This window comes from Calonectris borealis, chromosome 4 (assembly GCF_964195595.1).
Source record: "Calonectris borealis chromosome 4, bCalBor7.hap1.2, whole genome shotgun sequence".
NCBI classification, from domain to species: Eukaryota; Metazoa; Chordata; class Aves; order Procellariiformes; family Procellariidae; genus Calonectris; species Calonectris borealis.
Genome location: NC_134315.1, coordinates 47,290,515 through 47,313,693, shown reverse-complemented (window position 1 = coordinate 47,313,693; position 23,179 = coordinate 47,290,515). Strand labels below are relative to the sequence as shown.

At 40.8% G+C, this 23,179-nt stretch overlaps 1 protein-coding gene across 2 annotated transcripts; it reads right to left on the bottom strand.

The window, feature by feature from the left end:
* Window positions 1–58: 58 nt before the first annotated feature.
* On the bottom strand, window positions 59–15,089 carry PPID (peptidylprolyl isomerase D). Of its 2 annotated transcripts, XM_075149420.1 has the most exons (10): window positions 14,768–15,089; window positions 12,682–12,822; window positions 12,120–12,226; window positions 8,739–8,927; window positions 7,840–7,962; window positions 6,090–6,196; window positions 3,335–3,476; window positions 972–1,058; window positions 847–889; window positions 59–286 (listed from the first exon to the last, which is right to left on the bottom strand). In XM_075149420.1, exons 1-10 carry the CDS (start codon window positions 14,850–14,852, stop codon window positions 198–200), a joined length of 1,113 nt encoding a protein of 370 aa, XP_075005521.1. In that variant the 5' UTR covers window positions 14,853–15,089; the 3' UTR covers window positions 59–197. The 2 variants fall into 2 exon arrangements, with proteins under 2 accessions (XP_075005521.1, XP_075005522.1); XM_075149421.1 differs by lacking the exon at window positions 972–1,058 and having other exon boundaries at window positions 14,768–15,083.
* Between the last annotated feature and the right edge of the window lie 8,090 nt (window positions 15,090–23,179).

Genomic DNA, 23,179 nt, shown 5'->3' with positions numbered 1-23,179 from the left:
TAGTAATACACCTGAGTCGCAAAACACAAGTTATTACAGTTTAAAAAAAGAAAACGTCTTCACCTTTGAACAGTTTGTCTTTATTAAGACTTTTGAGTTGTAAACACTGAAAACTGCAGTACAGGGCAAATGAAAGAAGCAGCTCCAATTATCCTTTTGCATGAGTTAGTGCATAGATTTAAAGTTTAGAAAAAAAATCAAGCAAACATTTTAGCATAAGCTGCCTTCTCTTTCTCCTTTTGGGCTTTTAGCTTCTGTTTGATTCTGAGTGTTTCCGTCTGGATAGCTGCTTAAAAAGAAAATCCATAATACAGTTACAGTAATCTCTTTACATTAGGTCTCCTAATATGTCAAGACCAGCTCACACTGCTGCAACTGCTGTTATTTCATTTAATAGAACTGCATTTAATCTTCTATTAGGTCAGATACCAGCAGCCAAAAAACTTTGTCCCTTACTTTGTTTCATCTGGTAAGGTAACCAGGTAGAGGAGGGTGTAGCAAGCATAGTATTGCTGCCAACACAGAATTTATGAACTAAAAATCTTATCCAATGAGACCAGGAAATCAAGAAAGTTAGTAAGACCCCTGTGAGATAGGGACATGGTTCAAGAGGCATGCTGTTGACGTACATAAGCAGGTTTCCCGCACAACGGAAGCATCACTGCTGTATAAAAACAGGTTTTCCATCTCAGTGGGCTCTGTGCTCAATACATCAGGGTTTAAGCTGTTAGAAGCCAGCATTTTAGGCATCACGCTGGTATGATTTCCTACTAAATACTACCCTCCTTACTTTGTTACATTCTTAAAAAAAGGTAAAGAAGTTATAAAGGAACAGCTTTACTTTACCTTTGTCTTCAGGGGCTATTTCATGAGCCTTCTTAAGATCAGCCTTAAATACAAGAGAAATATAAATTAATGTTCTGATGAAATGGTTAGATTTTAAAAAAAAAATTAAGTATTGTGATCATTACCAATGCCTGATCGAGATCTTTTATTCCCTGCCATCCTTGAGCCCGTCTGTAGAGAGCTTTAGTATTTGCTGGATCTATTTTAAGAGCCTGTAAATTTAATAAAATTGTCACATTAACATTTCATATACTTCACAGCCTCCCCTCTCTGCAAATGGCACAGTTCACACCAGCAGACAATTCTCCCAGTTGGTTTGAGGGTAAGCTGTCAAAACATTAACTGCGTAAAAAGGAATGCTATATTGTAGCACACTGAATAGCTAGCTAATCAATTTTAATACCACTGCACCAGAAGTGGTCTTTTGTGAAGGATGAGCATACCTGAGGATAAAATGGAACCTCTGTGTGTGTACTATTTAGATATAGCTGTCAAGGCAAAGGTGTTGCTGCAGTTCAAATTATCTTAACCTGGAGTCTCACAGTACAACTCTCTATATTGCAGCTCCTTCCTTCACACAAAAAAAATCCTCAAATGGCATCATAAAGAAAACATGCAGATTTCCTGTAAAGCTTTTTTCACTGTAGACTAGAAAGGTACATACGAGCAATCCATCTCAAGTTCTAGTCATTATGCCTTTTTTGAGCTGAATGGTTTCACTAACGTGTATATGCCAGCTCTAATATGACAATATCAAAATAGGAAATACAGTGGCTAGGCAAAGAGATTGTTCCACTATTTGATTACCTGAATTATTTTTTAAAAGTATCTCAGTCAATTTGGCTAGCTAGCTGTTTTGTTTTCTTGCCTGTGAAGATCGTGTTCTTTTTTCCTATTGCAGATAGTTCTATGGTGTGTCTTTTTTTTTATTATTTTTTTAAAGAATAGGAGTTTCTTAGTGATTAGAGGAAATCTCTTTGCATGAATGTGTGGCTTTATTAATTTCATTTATTAACTTCAAATCATTAATTAAGAATTATAGATATTAGATGATGCATCCAGATTTTTTAAAATCACTTCAGTATTGGATGTTAATGTAAAGGAAGCATTACTCTGGGCACTCATCCTGATCTGTCTGCTATAAAGCCCAGAGCCTCTTCTGTGTCAAGAATTGGAAAATTACTCATAGATAGCATTCCTTGGTTTTAGCTCAACCATTGTGCTTACAGCTATTTTAAAGCAAGGTTTGTGTGAAAAGGTTCAGCCGTTTGTAATTCCTTATTTACACCAAATAATGCATGTATTATAGACTGTTAATTTAAATTGCTTTTGGCCTTAGGAAATCATAAAAGTGCAAGTGTATAATTTCTCATTAACAGTTATCTTGAACTCTACTAGGAAACTGCTGTTCTGATTAAAACACTGTTACACTGTTTAACAGTTGTTATGAGACGTAAACTAAATACCTTACAGAAGTCTATAACAGCTATGGAGTTGCCTTCATCTAACAATTCTGTAATCTTAAAAAAAAGGAAGTGGTTTTTTTTTTTCACATTGGCAAGTATTATGATTAATTTCTATCTGTAACACTTAAATGCTGTTTCAATTTTTACCATTTTCTAGATGACAGATACCACACTACACACAGTTTTCTTTTTTTTTTCTTTCCTCATTCCCCATTTCTCCATTCTGAATATAGGTTTATGAAAGTTTTCCATGTGGTAACGCCATCAGCAGGCTAGAAAGCAAGCCAGCTCTCTAAAGACCCCTCACACACAGATTAGCCGAGACTCCTGCTTTCAGCATGAAGCCCTAGGAGATGCTGCTCAGGATCCTCTGCTAACAGATAAGACCATTCTTTACTCTGTTTCCTTCTAAAATTTCAGAGTTTTACTGAATTATTTAGAGTTTCCTTAAATACACTAAATTCTGTCAGAATGTCTATGTCACTGTTCCTTTTTCCTTTCCTTTAATTCTATTATTTTTCAATATTTCCATATTTATTGTTTCCTTTTTTTCTTCCTATTCACTGGTTTCATTTCACCACTAAGCCTACCTGAAAGGGCTTTAGTTAGAGAAGTCACTTCAATGAATAAAATACAAGACAATCAAATCTAAAAGCAAGTAAATAAAACATTTTGCTCATACTAGTCTTCCAGAGAAAAGTATTCCTCCTTCACTGAAGACAGTTTAAGTCTTTGTAACATAAAAATTAGCTCTGCAAACCAAACTGACAATGACAGTGTGCATTTTTTCTGGCAGTAAGCAACAGCCCTCTTTTCTTTGTTTCTAATGAATCATGTCAATTTCAAAATCTTTTTAAAAAAGCCACATACTGGAAAGTTAGTAATAACTTCACAATCAGCCTTCTACTTTGTTTACTTTCAAATCATAAGCTTGTCAGAAAACTTTAAAAAAGCTTTGTAGTTTCAGTCTCCATTTTCTATATAGGCCAATTGTTAATCAAAATACTAAACATTAAATTTACCTCTGAACAACTTTCAATGGCTCCCTGCCAATCTGACAGTTTTAGTTTACAAGCGCCAATGTTTAAAACACAGGTCAAAGCAACAGTCTTTAACTTTGGTTTGTCTGCCTCCTCTGCCACTGCTTCAGAAGCTTCTACATACCTGCAGAAAAACAGATTTACAAAGAACATGTATTAGTGTTGCAACTTTCATTTTGTTCTACCCTTAGCTATCTTTCCACAGATATGCGTGAACTGGCCTATCCAAACTGGTATTTTTAAAGCAGCTTCAATTCCACTATTACAAGTATTTGTTAAACTAAATATATAAGACCTACCTTGACAAAAAAGATGAACTCATTAGTGAATGTTTTTCTGTAACTCCTAGTCCACTGTACTAACAGCATTCTTTTTCTTAGACAAATGCACTATTCTACATGGCATGCAACCATTAGAATTTATCTCAATGACTGTTTATTCTCAAAACATATGTTGCTCATCAGTGGCAAAAAGTCAATACCACCACTGCACCTTCCACGTTCACGGGAAGCTTCATCTCTTCTTCAGTTCCCTCAATAATATTTTAATTAGTTTAAGCATTTATGGCTAAAATCTGAAGCTAACTTTACTTTGTAAAGGAGGGTGGTTTATGAGCATTAGTAACCTACCTCCTGTCCAGTGTCTTCCTTCATGACTTTTTTCCTGAACTTCAAAACTGACATTGGTTCAGGACTGAGCCACATCATTTACTGCATCTCTGTTTCATAGGCAAACTGTATCTCATTCTTCGTAATTTACAATGTGCTAAGTGCTAATGCTGCCAGTTTTTTTTCAAGTGGCAAAGGTCTGTTGTGGATATAAAAGTTCTAACTCTTTTAACGGCCTACTTGATAGAACTTCTGTGGTTTTTATTTAAAAAATAAAAATCACATGTTTGCGTACATTCACAATTTTAAGCATGCCATGATTAATGCAGTCTTTGCAGATCTGTGCCTATGTAAGTTCACTTTTTGCATGCCCTATCTTTTGAGTGTTGCATGGTTTGTATACAACTTTGGACCACAGAAATAAGCAATACGTCAAAAGTAAATTAGACACAGTCGCAGTGATTTTTCCACTTGTTGGGCATCATGCAAAAGATGAGAACCAGAAGAGAGAGAAAAGAGTAAAAAGCTAAGGAGAGTTATAATACAAAACTGTGTTATGTTCAAAACAAACAGAATACACCTATAATACTTATAAATCACATCAAAACATGAAAGACTGCAACCATTCTGGAAACAAAATTAGAGCTTCCAAGTCAAAGAAATCAGTAAAATTAATATCAAGGGAGACAATAGGAAGTAATACATTTTTTGACAAAAAAGTGTCAATTCTTACATATAAAATAAATTTTTAAAAAACTGGTTAAGCAGCAATAAGACAAGAAAAAGCACAGAAGGTTATAATGGTTACTATTGGTAAAAAGAAAAAACAACATTGCTAGATGGTTAGCTAGATGAGTTGGACATAAGAACTGGGAGACACCCCGATAAGAGCTATTTTATTCCTATCAGTTCTGGTAAAGTGCCAGCTAAAGTACACCATCCTACGTAAAGTATTAGATTTTAAGATACAACAAAAAGGCATGTCCACAAAAGTATGACCTATAAAGAGGAGCTGGAATGATCAGATTTGTTTAGTCCAGAAAAGTTACTATCCTTTCCATCCACAAGGACAAATAAGCACCAAATAGAAGCTGTCTACTCAAACCAGAAGAGCCTTCATTGGGTGTGCTTAAGAGGGAGCAAGACAACTAATTGTAAGGGATGGCATAATTATACCTGATACTTACCTAAGAATGGGGGGAGGAAATGGACAGATACAACACAAAGATCCTTAAAGATCCATTCCAGCCTTTTTTCTGTATGACTTCTAAAAGGTTTACATAGAAATCCTATTTACTTCGGGGTTTCTGTTGGTCTATGATGGGCTTTTTGAGGGCAGGGGGAGATGTGGCATCTAATACACAATAATCTGTGTATTAAAGGATTCATTTTTATCCTTCAGAAAGACATCATTTGTTTGAAACCCAGTCAGTTAAAAACTCAGCTGAAGCATTAAGTATGCTTGAATTCTTTTTTCTTTCGTTATTGTTACTGCTAGTTAACCAGTGATCATTAAGAAGGTAGGGATAAAGGTCAGTATAACTTTAAAAAAAAAAGGTTTTTAGGAGAAGCTCATATACATAAAGCAAAAAGCATGAAAAGAAGAAAGGAGCAGTATGGAAACGAAAGCAGAAAGCCCATGATTTTGAAGGCAAGTCTGAATTACACATGGAGTCAGGATGATGGTGTGGAAAGTCAGAAAAAATAATAATGAATTGATAAGTGTCACATTTGAGGGTACCCTCTCTTGAACTTACCACTTTCCTAAACCTACTGTTTTTTGGAAATCAGAGAAAAAGTATCTCCCTCCTTTCCTGTCCACTAACTACCCTGTATACTATTGTGCTTTTCTTCCCAGTTATGCACTAGCACAGCAAGAGTATTAAAAAAGGAGCATTTAGTCAGTTCTATACAATACTTCCTGCCTATAGCTCTTACCTAGCAATGAGTAGAAGGCCTACTTGAATAAGTAGCTAAAAATCAACCACATGTTTTCCAGATTCAGAAGGGTCTTTTTTAAAAAAGAAGAGAGCACAGCAACAGGCACTTTTTAAATGCACATATCATTGCTTGATAGCAGTATTAATTTGGGTTACAGGAACTACCTGACTGAATGATGATAGCCTTACCGTAAACTTTTACTATACTTTTTAGCTGCCACTGCCCAATTTTGCGATTTGAAGAAAGTATTTCCTATATTCTTTATGTCTTCTGCTATGGCCACAATCTTGTCAACCTAATAAAATAGATGGAAAATATAAAGTATGAATGTACTTATAAAAAAAGGCTTGAATTACTTAATGTTTAACAGTAGGATCCCATGTCCATCCTCTTTCAAAGATTATAAAATCTCAGAATAAAAATATTCCAATTTGAGACAAATACTAGCTTCAAACCACTCCTATAATATTCTCTACTTTATTTCAGACAATAGTCTGAAAGATTAAATTCCTAATGGGTTTTCTACAGTATAAAGGGTGAGAAAATACCAGAGACAACATAGCAGTTCAACTCCTTCCCCTAAATGCTGCTACCCACACAGAGCTATATATAAAGGTGTTGACCGTTATTCATAGAAAAGCAGACATGTTAACAAACAAAATATTCAACTAAGACTGCCTTATTCCTGAGAAAATTTTTTGTCTTCTGCTTCTCAAAACGGTATTAGTCACCTGAACTCTGCACACTCTCAAACTAGAAGTTGTATCAACACAATTCTCCTTCTCTCAAAACAAACACTTAAAACTTCTATGGAAGGAGAAAAAGAACACCTGCCTGTCTTTATCAAATCCATCATTTCTATTTCCAGAATGGTATACATTTCAAGTGTTAAGTTACTTTTCCAGTGGCAATAAACAGTTTATAATTACTGCTGTCTATACCACAGTTGTTTTAAGCTCTGTCAAATGTATATATTGCCATTTGTAATACTATCAGTTTACACTTCTACTCTACTAGAATTAATGACCTTGAAAAAAACTGATCGCAGCATGAGACCAATGTCATCATGGTTTCTGTAGTTAGTTTATATGAACAAGTTTAAAGTTAAGGAGGCAAGCACCTGCCAACTTCAGTTCTGAACCATAGTAAATGCTATCCAAAAACATTTTCACAAGTTGAAGTGCTTCTCAATAGCCAGATACAAGGAATTTCTGGTTTCTAGCTGTAATGTTTTTTTACTATTCTATTTCCAATTCTGTATTTGGAATCTATACGTGCAGCCCCCTTTTTTTTCCCTTCCACAAATCACTGTTTGATTTACACAGTTTGTCTATTTCACTTTCATGATAAAGTAAAAACCTGCAGAAGAGCTGCTTTCACCAGTCTGTTCCCTAACTCTCAACAACAGGTCTTCCATCAGTTTGAGCAGCCTGAAAAGCAAACAATTACTGGGAATTGAGAACAACTAGCTCTGATGTAGTAAAAATCTTTTAAAAAGGCCGATCCTTTATTATTTCTAGTAAGTGAGGCAAAATGTTTTTAAGGGTGGATATTTAAAAAGTTGCACAGAAAAAGTGTGTAGGTACAACATTAAGTTAGTCATCTGCAGGATGGAGTTCTAGTAATTGCAATTTGTCACTATACTATAAACAAAAGTAAAAAGAAATAAAGAACAGGAAAAAAAAAAAGTGTAATAATTCTAAGTAATTGTGGTTTTTGTTACTGGGGAAAAAATCAGCTGTAATTATCCCTGAAAAAAAGAGATAGCAATCCCCTCCCATAGCATTCTCTTTCCTAAAATTGAATGTCACCATTTAATCAGGACCTTGATTGATTCTTAAGAAAAAAGGCTTAGTGAACATCATCACGGACACCATGTAACTCAGATTACCTACAAGTCTTGCATTCTGTAAAATACCTTAAAAGAAAAATACTTACATCTTTCAAGTCTATATCTGAATCTTCAGGAAAATCTGGATGAGCATCTCCAGATCCATCCTGGGGAACAATTCCCCAATCATCTCCTTCCTTTAGCTCTCCACATTCTGCAATGACGCACAACTGAAAAAATAAAGTGTAAACAGCAGCATTACTTATTAAGACAATTTCCCAAAAAAAAAAAGCCACAACTTCTGAGTGCACTCTGAAATTCAGTAAAAATGCTTTTTCATCTGTCGTTTGGATGCATTGATTTCAGATCAATAGCCTATCCTTATTAAATGGCTTTTATTACAAAAGCGTTGCATTCAGAGGAGCAGCATTCCAAGAACACGATACCCACGCTCCATGGAGAGGCTGGAAGAGGAACTGGCAGCAAGCTGAGGTGCAGCAAAACACAAGACATGGAAGTTCTACTACATTAAAGAAGATGGTTCTTTCTTAAACTGCCAAGTCTTTTAAAGTTACAGAGGTATTAATTTTTCAAACAACCACAAATTGACATGACCTACACACCAATTGCTTTTCCACAAAATCGACGACTTCTGACATAAAATTCGTAAGAATTACGTATCACTTAGGGTTGTGAATTCCACCTTTTAATTTCATCGCCCATCCTACACTTCTAGCTATGCATTTCCAGCTTCACCCTGATAAAGGCTTCCCCCCTTACAGCTGTTTTGAACAGTAAATCAATTGTTTGTGCAGGGAAAATCTACAGCAAAAGAACAAAAGCCTCTTAACAAGGACATTAAAATGGAAATTAACACTGTTAGTAAAAACAGCTGGCTAACGTAACTGGAAGTTCCAAACATTGCACCAAGCATTTAGAAGAAATGAATATACATCATATAATGGAAGAATAAACATCATTTGTAAGTGCTTTGGATTTTGTTTACCTTAGCAGGATTTTCTCCTTTTACTTCAACGTTTTCTAATATTTTAACTACGCCCATTCCTTTGATCACTTGGCCAAACACCACATGTTTCCCATCCAGGTGAGAAGTAGGCACCGTTGTAATAAAGAACTGAGAGCCATTAGTACCAGGTCCTGCGTTTGCCATGCTCAGCAGCCCTGGTTTATCATGCTGCATTGGGGAAAAAAAATCACAACCAACATAAAAAAGATCTGTTATAAAACCATACATAAGATTCTGTAAGGCTATTAATATATATAGCAAGAACAGCCATGACAACTTGGTAAACCACACAGTTACATACAGTTGGCAACTAATTTTACCTATCATGACTGAAGAGGGCAAATGCCCAGCTCTGCATCTTTACTTGCCACCTAGCAGTCCAGCAAGCAGAGCCACATGTGTGTCTTGATGCTGTAACATCTGTCTGCTTCTTGTACACTCAACCCCCCGCGCAGCTGCTGAGTTTAGACAGATCACCTGAGAGACGTGTGAAGTTCCTCACTGGATTATTCGAGACCACTGGCCTCAAGAACCAAAGCTAAACGCCACTTAGACCAACTTCAACGTTGCACTGTCAAGATGGGTATGTATTGTTAATTTTATAAGGGCTACTCACACAAAGTATGTCGTAGAACTGTGGGTTTTAGGGGACTAAAGTCTTTATTATTTAGAGGTTGGTGGTTTTTTTTTTTTTAACTCCTTCACTTTCCTAGAGAGACAGTTTTTATTCTGTTGGGACTTTTAATCATCTAATTATTCTGGCTCATGCTACCAGGCCACAAACTAACAAAAATTTATTAAACAGCCCAAAATGAGAAGATATTTTTTCTCGTTTCCTGTAAGTACATTTTCCTTCTTTGAAATAAGAATTATCTTGCTCCATCACACAGATTATTTCATTTTCACTTGTACTGCAAAAAGGTACTTTTCATATGTGTTGTGAATCTCTTGTTGTTAAACTGGCATGACACAGCCATTAAGATATTATTCTCCCTAAGTTGATCTGGTTATTAAGTGCGAGGAACTCTGTTTAATATAAGTCAGTATGTTATACCAAGACACTGGTACATGTCTGAAGCATGCAAGCTGTGGTATTCCTAAGAAACTTGATACTGTGGGGAGGAGGGGAGGGCAAAAAAAAAAAAAGTATGACAGCACGGAGGAGATGGAAGCAGAAATTGCTGTGAAGTAGACCTCAGAGCTTGACCTGAGGTTGATTAGTTTGAGACAACAGTGTGAAACAGCTGTATGTATCAGATTCTCTGACAGATTCAAGGCTTGCAAAACTATGCCATGATAACAACACTGCTTGAGGACTGTGTAAGTTGGGCGTTCCACAACAGCACAGCCATTAGCTGGAGAAGTGACACCAAAAAAAGCCTAGTGGGATTGATCTGACATGGTAAGCTGACTACTGACAAAGTCTTGCAGTTTATTGCAAGTCTCCTTCTTCAGGGAGCTAGAGATTCTGTGACAAGGACCAATGCAGAAGAGTAACTTTAAGCAGCAGTGCTATGGGCACCACCATAGCAAGTGTCAGACTTCAGAGAACATCTCTCACAACAACGTAATTAACTCTACGGTGAAAGCTGGCGCTACATTCCAGCTGTTGCTCCGAACTTGGTAATGGACTTTGATGCCTGATTAGTGGAGGACTGCCATATTTTCTTTTCCTAAAATACTGTTTGGAGGCAAGCACAATTGCAGTCAGGGCTTTGTTTTAACCATGGGACAACGATGTGAGTAAGTTTTTCAGTCAGTGTTGTTGAGGAGTCATTCATATGCTATCACATAATAACACGATATGAAAACGATTAATGCCAATGCTGAGAATTGTACACCTACAGCAGTGGGTGCTCTGGCTGTTGCAAGGTGTCCTTGCAGAACATGTTATTTTTGTTATTTCCAAGTAGTAATCCTACCCAGGTTCAAGATGCGATTACTGATAGTTCAAGCACAGGCCACACAGCCCTTTATGTACAACTGAGAACACAGATGAGCACTCAGAACAATTATTATGGTTGCCACTTTTCTCCAGAATAGCTAAGTCTGCTAGCCAAAAAATGTAAGTCACAGTGTACAGGTAATACTTAAAATTTGGAGATTTTCAAATACTGTATAAATTGTAGCCTTAAGGTACACAGACTTGCTGTACAGTATGGTGAAAAGCAGTCTTCTTCCCTTTCTGGAATACCCATTTTTAAAGAAAGGTAGAACTAAAATGCTTAAAAAAAAGATTTAAAAATACAGAAGGCAAACATTTCTTCTTCAAAAGCATAAAAAGGAAGTCAATCTTAAGTCAAAAGACAGACCCTGGAGGCATCAACTGCATTTGATTTTGATGACAAAGAGAAGCCTGAAGAATGGTAATGGACATTTTGAAGGTTATGCCTTTGTAAAAGAAACAAGAAAAGACACAAGAGACATCCTGAGAAAACTGTTGTTCAAAAATTGTACCTGTTAAGTGGTGTGTGTAAAGCACATGCACCTGCTGTCTTCTGGTGTCACTAGATGTTGATTTTGAGGACAAAGACAGTTTTAGAATTTCCTACTCTCGCAGCACAGCTCCCTCCTCTCTTCCCGCAGCTGGGCTGACAAAACTGCTGTGGGACTGCGCTAATGGTTGCTAGTAATGAATTGGTGAGCTCTGATACAGAAGTGTGAATAAGTAATGGGAGGGGTAGGAATTTCTGCCATCAAAGCTAGCATCTCTTAAAATGACATCCTCAAATCGAGACCTTTGCATATTCAAAACTTGCTTTTTTCACAGCACATTTTTCCAACATTTTGGGTGAAAAAAAGCCATTTGTAAGCAGCCTTTTACTTCTCATATCATTGAAAATAACTGTAGTGGGGAAAATGCTTTCTTTTAAATTTGGATTAATTCTGCAATCTACCATGGATTCCCCACTTCTTAAGAAAGGTATTTCTCACATCTAATCTTATGAATGTTATTAGTACATGAAAAAAAAGCATAAAATCCATTTAATGCTAACATACTGTATATGCTTCAGAGTGACAAAATTTGCCACTCTTTTAAAATAATATCCCTACTTCGATGAGAACTAAAATATTGTTTCAAATTGATTTCTGATGGTGCAATTAAAAAGAAAATTTAAACTCTGGTTGTCTTTGCCTTAATGAGGTTGACCTCATTTTGTATGTATTCATAGATGTATTTGTTCTGTATTCAACGAAGACTTTAAGAACAAACTGGTTTTGGGCTTTTTTGCTGCATTCTTTCCACTGCTTAAAAATATGTTAACCTTGGACTAAAGAGAGCTAATTCTGAACTTGAAGAAAAATAAAAATCACTGAAACTTCAAAAACTGAATACAATTAGTATTTTCAATACAGTACCTTGTAATGAAAGTTTTCATCTTCAAATTTTTCACCATATATACTTTCTCCACCTGTGCCATTTTGGTTTGAGAAATCTCCACCCTGGACCATAAATTGCTTAATAACTGTAAAAGAAAATAATTATAAAATATAGTAGCAAGGCAGGAAAGGCATGAAGAAAAACAATCCAGAGGTGAAGAGCCGTCCCTGTCACCAGCACCTGTGCCTACATAAAACCAAAAACCACCTTTTATTTATCAAGTGTCCCCTAAGTACTCCTTTTCAGTTAAGCAGACATCACTTGATATTTAATCCTTTACCTGAAATCCATTTCAGCCCATTCACAACTCACAGTAAACTAGTTTTACTATTACTAACTTACTAGTAAATTTATGATTTACTATTGTCAATGCATGGTAAGAACATCTAGTCATTAGGAGGATCAAAAAGTCAAAAACTTACTTTCAGTCAAGTTATTTCTTAAACAAGTGTTCCGAAATATTATTTAACATTATTTCAAACACTGATAATGGAGGACTTCTGTTACCAACAGGAGAACAGAGGATTTCATAGAACTTACTTCTGTGGAAAGGACATCCTTTATAATGGAGAGGTTTTCCAGTAGTAGGCCCTGTTCCTTTCTCTCCAGTACATAACGCACGAAAATTTTCAGCAGTTTTAGGTACAACGTCAGCAAATAATTCAAAGACAATGCGTCCAACTGAAATGACAAAGAGAGAATGAGACATATTTTTACGTTCCATCCTTGGCATTGTCATGTGTTGAGCATTACAGCTCAAAGGGACTTAACGTTTCGGACTTGATTATTTTTATTTACATTTTGGGGTTGTTCCATGATGATCGCTGGCAGAGTTACATTAGGTATTTAGCAAGATTATTACCAACAATGAATTCCACTATCAAGAATAATTTAGGGGGAATAAAGACAGATTCTGCCAAAAACTACCAAAAATGCCAAATACATTTTCTGCCAAAAAAATGTTCGTGGGAAATCACACATACATATATTAAAGCCAAATTATGTATTTTAACATGCATATTTACTTTATGTCTATTTTAACATACATATGTAGCTTGTTCAATCAAAAATAGATACAATAAAAAAGATGGTTTTGTGGAGACTTTTATTTGATCAAAAAGCTTATGCCAAAGACGTACACCAACCTTACTCCTCATTCTCTTAAACCCAATTTTACTAAGACACAGTAATACTTAACATGCATATGAATAATGGCTATTTACAGTTACAGACACTACAAGCAACCGTTAAATCCAAAAATGTACATGTTTTAACTAAAGGAAGTGAAACCTGGGTAGCTAACAGATCCTATAATAATCTATAAATGGATTCTGTGTCAAATTCTCATCTTTTCACAAACTGGCTTCTCGGAGAGCTGTTTCTTACTCCTAGCAGCCGCCATCAGTTGATGCTCCTGTTTTCTCATCAGTCTCACAGTCAATTAGTTAACATAACTTCACTCTACCGGAAGCCAAATGTAAATATATTCATTCTAATTAATACAGGAATGAAAACAAATTAGACAACTGAAAGTCAATAAAAGGTAAATCATCTTACAGACTTTCTTCTTTTATTCTTTTGAGTAGCAGAATGAATAAACAAGAGGCAATATCTTGACAAAAAGGCAGCATCTATCTTCACACATGCAAATTTTGAAAACCTACGCTTTCAAATATTACCCCAGCTTCCATGTTGTTTTCTTATTTCCATTTTGACCGTTCGCTGAGATTTGAGAATGACGTCTGGCAAGACTGGCAATGCCAAGAGAACAACCAGGACCACCGGCTTGCCAGAGCTTTTACCTCCACAGACCACCACCGCCCGGCGCACCCCAGGCCGGCAGCAGCCAGGTAAGGCCTGGCACGCCATGGCATGTCCGCAGGACATGGCGGGGGTGGCCACGGCTTGAAGCCGGGAGTCACAGCCTGACAAGAGGGACGCTCCAATCGAGGCCGAGCTCGGCACGCCAACAGCACGTGGAAGTACGTGTGCAGGAGCAGGCCGCCGCCATAGGCATGGCGGGGCCCTATATGGTGCGGGCCAGTCTGCTACACTGGGTAGGGCGAGGCTGTCAGGGAAGGTGTTGCGGGGGTCACTGATGGCGGCGTATGTACCTGCTCCCCTGCATCACCCACGGATATCACCCTCAGCTGGGACGCCACGGGCAATGGGGTGCCTGTGCAGCCATGCTGCCTTTCTCTCTCTTTCCCTTGGGCCTGTTCATTCTGGCGGGGAAGCCTCAGAGGCAGCGCGCAGGGCCCGGCGGGGAGGCCCCCTCCCGCCCCAGAGGAGGCCCGTTCGCGGCGGGGCCATGTTTCTCCTCCTCCCCGGCGCCGGCTGTAGGCGCTCGCAGCCCGCGGGGACAGCTCCCGGCCCGGCGCGGCGCCGCCGGAGCCAAATGGTCCCTCCCCGTCGAGAACGTTCCGCTCCGCGGCCCGGCCCGGGCATGGGCCGCGCCGCTCCCGCCCGCTCCCCGCCGCCCGGCCCGGGCCCCACGCGTTCCGCACAGGGGTGCCCCGGCCCTCCCGCCCGCTCCCCGCCCCCGGCCCCGGCCCCGGCCCCAGCCCCACCGCGCGGGTCTCGCCCGGGTCCCCGTCGCGAGGGCCCCTTCCCGCCCCCTCCCCACCTCGCTCGCCCCCGATGTCCACATCGAAGAAGGCCCGGGGGTTGCAGGGCTTGCTGGGCCGGGCGAGAGGGGACGGGTGCGACATTTCGCCGCTGCCCGCCGACGCGGTGGCTCCGCCTCCTCAGCCGCCCGCGATGCCGGCCGCCGCGGGATCGGGGCCGCTCCCCGCTCCTCCCACCGGCGGGGGCGGGCGGGTGGCGGAGCAGGCCACGGCCGCCGAGGCGAAAGAAACCTGCCCCGAGTGAATGGCGGCGGGGCCGCCGCCGCCGTCAGGCGAGGCTGAGGGAGCGCGGCCGGGCTGGGCGCCTCGGCCGGCAGCGGCGGGGGCGGGTGTGTCGCGGGCGTCTCTGGGTGCCCCCGGCACGGCCTCGCACCGCTCCGAGGCGCCGGGCCGCCCGTGGTGGCGGCCTGCGGTGCGCGGGTTGCCGCACGGCGGAGCCAGGGTCCCGCAAATGGCTGCGGGAAAGGCCTGCCTCCGCGTCCTGCCTCTAAGCGGCCTTCAATGACTTGGAGATAATCTGCGAAGAAAATACGTTTCTTTCTTGAGGATGTATGTGTATACACAAGGCCTGGAAAGCCGGGTAAGGAGAGGTATTTTTGGTTTCGCCTGGGCTTATGTTTTATGAGAGAAATGCAGGCTTTGTGAAAAGCTGTGACCCACGGAAAAATGGGCAAAATGTCAAAAGTGACTATCGCCACATAAATGTTTAGAAACACTGAATAACTCAGTCTTCTTAAGGTCTGAAAACAAAATGTGTTTCTTCCCAAAGTATGAATATCATGATAGTTACTCCGAGGCAAACAATCCCTTTCAGCCGCTTGTGTTGACCAAGGGATGTGAAAACCATCAACAAACTTTGTTGGGGCTCCACAGGGTGCAGAATTCCCAAGCAGATGAATGGTCAACATGGCCACATCCTGCTGGCATCATGAAGGCAAGGTGTGTGTTGAGGCAAAAGCAGAAGGGGCAGAAGGGTGCTGGGCTCCGACTCTTGCAAACCTACAGCCCTTCTGGGAATGCTGCTGATTGAAATGAACCTCTCTATTCCGTGGTCTTCTCTAATCCATCCCAGAAACCTCTACATTCATTCTTTGATTCATTGTATCCTCCAAAAGCTTTCTCCTCTAATTCATGTCATCTTTGTATGTTTGGATTTGGGCTTCATCAAGCTGGTTTTCATCTCTCTCTCAGTATGTTCTCAATATGGGATGTGTCAGAGGGCAGTTGTAATTCCCAGATTGAAAGAAAAGATAAAGTAGCGTTAATATTAATAACACTGCAGTCCATATACTGCATCATGATCATTCCCACAGCCTCTGTACAGATGTTGGATAGAAGAGGTGATCAGCACCGAGTGCTGTTGCATATTGCATCTGGGAACCCTTAACAGAAGGAAAAGCCATCTGCTACCATCTGGGAACACTTAGTGAGGAATCAGTGGAACCACGCTAGGGTATTTCTCTCTCTGAGCCAGGTCATGCAGCTGTGTCAGGGATTTCGCAGGCTCCACAATGTCAAAGGCCACCAGAGCTTTGACTCATCTGCAACTCACCAGGCATCTGGCCATGGTCACTGGCTGAGATATTTTTATCATTACGCTTAGCATAGGTGAGGTGCAGTGGCGTAGGAGAAGTGATCTCAGTGAGGCAGTTGTTAGCCAAGCAAGTACAGTCTGGAAGAGATTTCTTCAGCAGACATCAGAGTAAAGTGCGTTTTGTTGGTGTGTGTCCCCCGCAAGGGCTGTTGGCAGCTTCCCCTCAGGAAGAAGTAGTGATTCATTCTTCCAGGAGCAGCCTTACGCAATCTCTGCAGGTTTTTTTCCTGGCCAAGTTGGAAGAGTCTGGATTAGTAGTTCATATTACAGTAGTTGCTCAGAAGTCCCTATGTGCAAGGTGCTTTAGAGGTACAAAGAAAGAGGCGATCCCTGAGCGAATTTGGAGATGTGAAGTGAACAAGAGAGAAATTAAGCAACTTTCTCAGTGTCGGTAGGAGATTCTGGAAAATATGTGAGCTGAATTAATATCTCCCAAGCACTGCAATAGCATAATTACTATACATATTAATTAATAGTCATTGACAGATTGTAATAAACAAGTATAGAGTGACTTCTGTCAAGAATTTACTGAGTGATTTTATGTTCAAATTAATAAGTTATACACTAAATTGATAGATAAATAAGCTCTTTCAAAATCAGACTTACTTTATAAAGCCCTCTAAAATCTCTGTTTTCAAGCAGTAAACTTGCCTTTGTGATCCTCTAATGCTTTGTGATCTTGTAATTTAAAAATATTTCATATCACCAAAATATCCCTTATATTGAGACACTTCCAATAGTTTACGTAGTAAATACTTGTAAAGCAGTACATTGAAAATAGGCACTATAACTGAATTGTCTGTTAAATGTTTTAATTCCGATATTTATTTTTCTGCACATACAGCTTTGGCTACCCAGTAAAATTAGTTTGAGTATTATCATTAGATAAACACATGTTGGGAGTGCTAAAAACGTGAAGCCTTTGGCTTCAAGTACAGGTCTCCCCTCCACCAAGTACATAATTCTTGCTGGAGTATGACAGTCCAGCCTAACTGAACTCAAAGATAGTCAGAGAAAGGGATGTGGATCTTATATGTCCAGCCAGTTATAAAATCTTCATTTTCACCTCTTCTTCCCTCCCTGACTAAAGAAGTTATCATTGATAAATGCATAGAAATGCATATATCATTCTAAAACTTGTACTCTGATGGAAGACACAATAAGCAAATTTATTTCATAATCATTCTAGCCTACAAATAGCATTCATGAAAGAATAAACTGTAAAATAAAGATTATTTATAATTGTTGCTGATTGTGTAAGATGGGCAAATATGTGCAGATTTAGACTAGGATTTTTTGCTTTTTATTTAATTTTCTTTCTCTTTTTTTCACCTCTAAACCTGTATTTGACACTGTGAAGAAAACAGAAGCTTAAAAATGTTAATTCCACCAGAAGGTGAGTGCTTTGGCTCAGTGCAGAACTGCCTTGTCTAAGGATATTAAAAGCCATTTTGGTTTGCATAGGAGTAATCGTATGTTTGTGGGGTTTTCAGTGGACTGAATTGTAGCTTCAGGGTATGGTCCAGTGGAGTACCGATGGGATCCATCTGACAAGCGACTGAAACAGATACCTCACCAGCTTTTCAGAACAGCTATCAAGAAGCCTCCAATATGCAGTTTTTTGGTAACAGTCTTGTTAAGGATGCTTTCACTGCTTGCAGTGAAATAGAGCAGCCACTCAGCCTTCCTTGTGCCGCATGACACACAGGGTGCATCATGTGCTGTTCCCATGTGACCTGGTACATCAGGCATGTCACCTTCATGAGAGAGACATGAGATAGGAGAGAGAGAAATAAATGTTTTCTCATCATCAGGGTTATTGTTCCCCGTCTGCACCAAGTCTTTTTCTGCATAAAGCTGAATAAAGAGGTCTCAGATTAAACCCATGCTGAGCAGTTATTGACTCTGAGCTGATTCCTCTAAGCTGAATTAAAATGCAATGTTAAACAATGAAAGAACCATATGTTCTTGTCTCAGGATGTTTTAAAAACAAAATTGTCTACACAGAGCTGACATAATATGACAGAAACTGAAAGAAAAATCATGCATTTACTCATCACTAACTTTCAGATATGCTGGTACCTAAAGAAATGGTTTAGCTAAGAACCAAGCAAAAACAAACAGACTTGTTAGCTATATATTTTAGCTCTGCTTAGAACTTGTTTTAGAGGCAAATAACCAGAGTAGCATTTAGGACCTCAGGACATGAGGAGGCGTGGCAGAAGTGCCTATGACTTCTGATAACAGTACAAACCATGGCTTGCAAGAAGGAGGGCCCAAAGTGGAAGCGGGCTGCTAGCTGCTGTTGCCACAGTGCTGATGTGGGATGTCGGTTTTGTTGCTAAATTCCTGCCCTCACTTTTGATACAAATGTGTGTCCTGTATATTACTGCAATTTCATGTAAATATATAATGCTGTTTATCATAGTTATCACCAAAAGGTATTAAAATATCCATTATGATGACTGTTTTCTTTATTATGTAGAAAGCCTTTTTGGTCTGCATCTAAAATGTGGGTGGGATGGAGTTCAAGGTGAACTACATCAGCATGGATTTGAAGGCAAGAGTGCAACCAGCAAATAGTAAGTCCCACAATGGGGTTTGCCATTGAAAATTTGGGACATGAGGATTTTCAGCTAGGCTTTGGATGGAGTCCTGGGCGGGAGGCTTAGAAATACAATCTACCAATGCTAACAACTCCTCCATAGAGAGGAACCAAACCAGGTTCTGAACAAGTGTTTGAACACTCACAGGTATGTACATCTTCAGGCTCTTCTGGAAGAAAAAGTAGTGTACCTTTGCTTTAGGAAATTTGACAAGATAAGTAACAAGATTGTGTAAATCCCTCACACAATCCAATTCTCACCATATTACTCGATATTTATATTGTGGTGATTAAAAGAAGACATCCCTTATCTCTCTATTTTTAACACCAAAGACTGTTGAAAATTAAATGTTTCATTACATACATCAATACTTCCCAGTAATTTTGAAACAATTAAATTAATATTTCCCTTTAAACTCTCTTTCGTTTTCCACTGACTGGATCTTCTATGTAAAAAGACAGTGAAACCGCTTGTCTATATGAAGGCAGCACCTTCGTGGCACTGTTCAAGGGCTGGGAAGAGTTGCTGCAGCAACAGCGCAGGCTATGTAACGCTCCGTTCAGCGAAGGGTGAGTAAGCTGGTTTGCAGGGGGCTGCAATCCCAAGCTCTCCCTTGCTGTCAGCTTCTGTCCCTGCTTGCAAAGTGGAATACATTTTATAATAGGTTTTAAAATTCTCTGTGGACAGTAATTTAGACTTCCTGTGCTAAATAGTAATAATAACAGTATGGAGAGAGAATAATTCTAGACATTTCTTGATACCACATTTTACTTGGCATGTTTGAAGTGGCAATAAAAACTGGATTTTTTTTATTTTACAGGATTCAAAATGTTGCTGATGCATTGCTAAGTGTAGCAAGACTTATCTGTGTTCATGTAACTTATACAGCATGTGTCACCACACTAAGCAGTAAGTCATTAACAAGCATCCTTGATTAACAAACTTTTTGTTAACTCTTCAGAGCTTGCCTGTTCTGGCCTCTGGCTTCTTTTTGTGGTTCCTCCAAAGCCTAGTTCTGACAACAGAGGTTTAGGAGCATTTTGGACTTGTGCATTCAGGACTGAGCAGGGTGGAAGGGAAGCAGCCATAACAGAACTCACGGTTTCATCCAGGTCTAAGTGACAGGGAGGCAAAGTGTGACTTAGGAGACTTGGCTTTTAACCCAGCTGGTCCTGGCGATAAAACCTAGTTCCTACATTTGCAGGAGAGAATCTTCAGAGAGATTTATGCTCTATGAAACACAGAAATACTTACTCAAGCATTCAGCTATTCCAGGATTTGAATTGATCATTTTTATGTATTGACAACTTTCTAACAAAGTCCCATCTATTTCTACATGAAGAATCTGGCTTCTTTTCTGACTGAAGTTTTATCAGTTACACTGTCCTCCTCTGCACATGAAGAGTCTGACCCTTAGTCAGAATATTACAAATAAAGTTTTGATTCTTATATGCCACCTTTTTATTTCCCATATTTCCTAGAAGAGTGAGGGCTGTAGACACACTATCTCGCTGTAAATGGTCTTTGCTTGACAGGTAGTATGGCTTTTTTCTTTACATCTGCTCGTATTTTGCACTCATGGGTTAGTGAAAAATCACCGCGTTTGCTTTGCCAGGTGTTCTTTATAGCGAAATTCTGTTTGGGGAGGGACAGTGCATACTGACTGCGAAAGTTATTTTGTAGCGCTTGCTGATTCTGCTGTGGTTTCCCTGTTATTTTTTTCAGAAATAACCTTCAGAACACTAGTGTTTTAATGTTTTGTTATCAATTTCAGACCACAGTGACTGTCACACACATTAACAGAATATATTGAGAACTAATTTTGCACTGAGCGTCAGCCAACATGTAGGGTGCACTTACCCTGCCATTTTTGCTCAGATCAGAAGTGCATTTTTGAAGTCAGTACCCCAGTCCTCACTGACTTTGTCTTGCTTCATATTTTGGAGTGGCATCTGAACATACAAAGTGGATCATTTTCAGATGAAACTAAACCAGATGTTTTTCAGAAACACATTCAGTGTGCTCCTGCCACTGACACTCATTCTGCTGACAGGACCAGATTACAACTAGTCCAAAATAAAACCCTGTAAAATGTTCATGATGTGGACATTGGGCTCTGTAAGACAACAGGTTTAGTCTGTGATTCTGCCCCCACTGGCCAGCGCTACTTGCTAACGCAGATGTAGCCATAGAGTGGCAGCCATGGTGTTTGCAACTTTAAGTTTCTCAAGACTGTTCTGTGAGAAATACAGTCCAGTGCTTATTTCTGGAGCTGTATGCCTAGTTTCTCATTCACATTGATTACTATGTCAATCATGATGTCTTTCATCTTGTCCAGCCACACCCTGCTATTGGCTTCCCTTTCAGTGTACGATCTTCACTATACCCTCACTTTTCTGTCCTTCAGCTTTGGTTGAGTGGATTGACCTTAATGATAGTGGAAGTAAAGAATCAAAAGCAGTAAGAACATCCAAGCTGAAAGATTGGTGTTGGGTATTCATTCTCACAGATGAAGTCATTGAGAGCCTTCAAAATGGTGATTCCTTCTGAGAACGGACCTCCAGATGAGGTCAGCTGAGCATTACAACATTCAATCTGGTGTTATCAGGGGAGGAGCTGATCAGACTACCAGGCCGGTAGAGAGTCATCTCTTCATTTTTATTTTAAAGAGAAATCAGCTTCTCCAGCCACTGAAAGGCTGGCTCTGAAGCACCAGCATGTCCTCCACCTCTTCTGCCACTACTGGATGTTGAGTATGCAGTCAACTATTGTAATGATCCATTACAGCTATTGTAGTGATCGCATGTCTCGTCTCCAAGTTTCCCGAAAAAAGCAGGAAGCTATCGTGATTCTGCTTTTTTTTTTTTTCTGCACCACACTATGCAGCTACCTAGCTGGTTAAAAAGGAGCATTTGAAGTTGTGTTCTCTTGGTGGGTGCATGGTGGTGTCATCCTGCTGGTGGGCAAAACCACACAAGCAGCCCTTTCCTCTAGATTAAACAAACAAACATAAAGCTCCAAATGACCCCCAAATACTGTAGCATTGTCAAATTATTTTGTGAATTAAATAGATCAATTAAAGAGAAATGAGTGAAAATAGGCACCATCCCAGTGGAGCTACCTTCCTGCAAAAGCGTTCCCACTTACCTGGTCAAAGGCTGAAGTCGAAGTTCAGATTCTTGAAGGGAATCGCAGTACTTCTTCAATTTTGTGCCGGGGGTCTCTCCGTTACACAGCCCAGGACTGGAAAAAAAAACAGATTAAAACTTTCCCGGACTGGAATTTGTGCGGGGAGAAACACGAGGGACGTGAGCTTCCCAAAAACCCAAGGGACTTCTGTCGGGCCGTGGGCTTGGCTGGCGTGAGGGAGGAGGGGACGCGGGAGCGGCCGGGTGTTTCGCTGTCCGCCCGAGCGGGGAACGGCCCCCTCTGGCGCGGGGGTTGCTTTGCTCGCGCTTGCTGCAGCGCACGAAAGTGTGGCCGTAACTCACAAATGCGTGCATGCATGTACAGGGGACGCATACGTGTATGTATGTGTATGCACACATGTATCTATATGGAGGGAAATGTACTGTAACATATGCATTATAAATATATATATGTATCTGTGCATGCTTATTACTAAGTATCTATAAAATACGTATGATCCCGCACGCACGTACCGGCCCACCAGGCTGCCTAAGCACACACGGAGGCACACGCCCCTCCGTGCCCCGCCCACCACCAACGTCCCCAACCGCCACCGCCCAGCGCGGGACTGGGCCCGTTGCCCTTTAAGCCTGCCTCCGGCGCCTCACCACGTGCTGGGGGCGGGGCCGGGAGCGCCGCGCAGCCAATGGGGAACGCCGGAGGGGCGCGGCGCGTTCGCGTCCCCGTTCCCGTCGCGCGGCTGCTGGCGGCGCGTCGTGCCGTGCCGTGCCGTGCCGAGCTGAGCCGAGCCGTGCCCCGTCCGGCGGGCGGGAGGCAGCTGTTAGCGCCGCTGAGCGGGAGGGCGGGCTCGGCCCCTCGGTCAGGTGACGGGCGGCCGCCAGGAGCGGCGCGGCGCGGCTGAGCGGTCCGGCCCGGCGCTCCCCTCCCCTCCCCTCGCCTCGCCTCGCCTCCGCGCAATGCTGGGCGGCTCCGCGGCGGCGGGGATGCTGCCGCGGCCGCCGCCGCTCGCCACCCGTTGAGCCGCTGCGAGAGGCGCGGCGGGGCCGCCGCCAGGCGGGGCG

Bases quoted from the DNA above. Each gene is read 5' to 3' on its own strand.
- PPID (XM_075149420.1), bottom strand. From the start codon at position 14,852: ATGTCGCACCCGTCCCCTCTCGCCCGGCCCAGCAAGCCCTGCAACCCC. The intron at 12,227-12,681 runs GTAAGTTCTATG...TTTCTTTTACAG, and splicing joins AGGATGTCCTTTCCACAGAA to TTATTAAGCAATTTATGGTC. The intron at 6,197-7,839 runs GTAAGTATTTTT...CTATTTTATTAG, and splicing joins CAGATATAGACTTGAAAGAT to GTTGACAAGATTGTGGCCAT.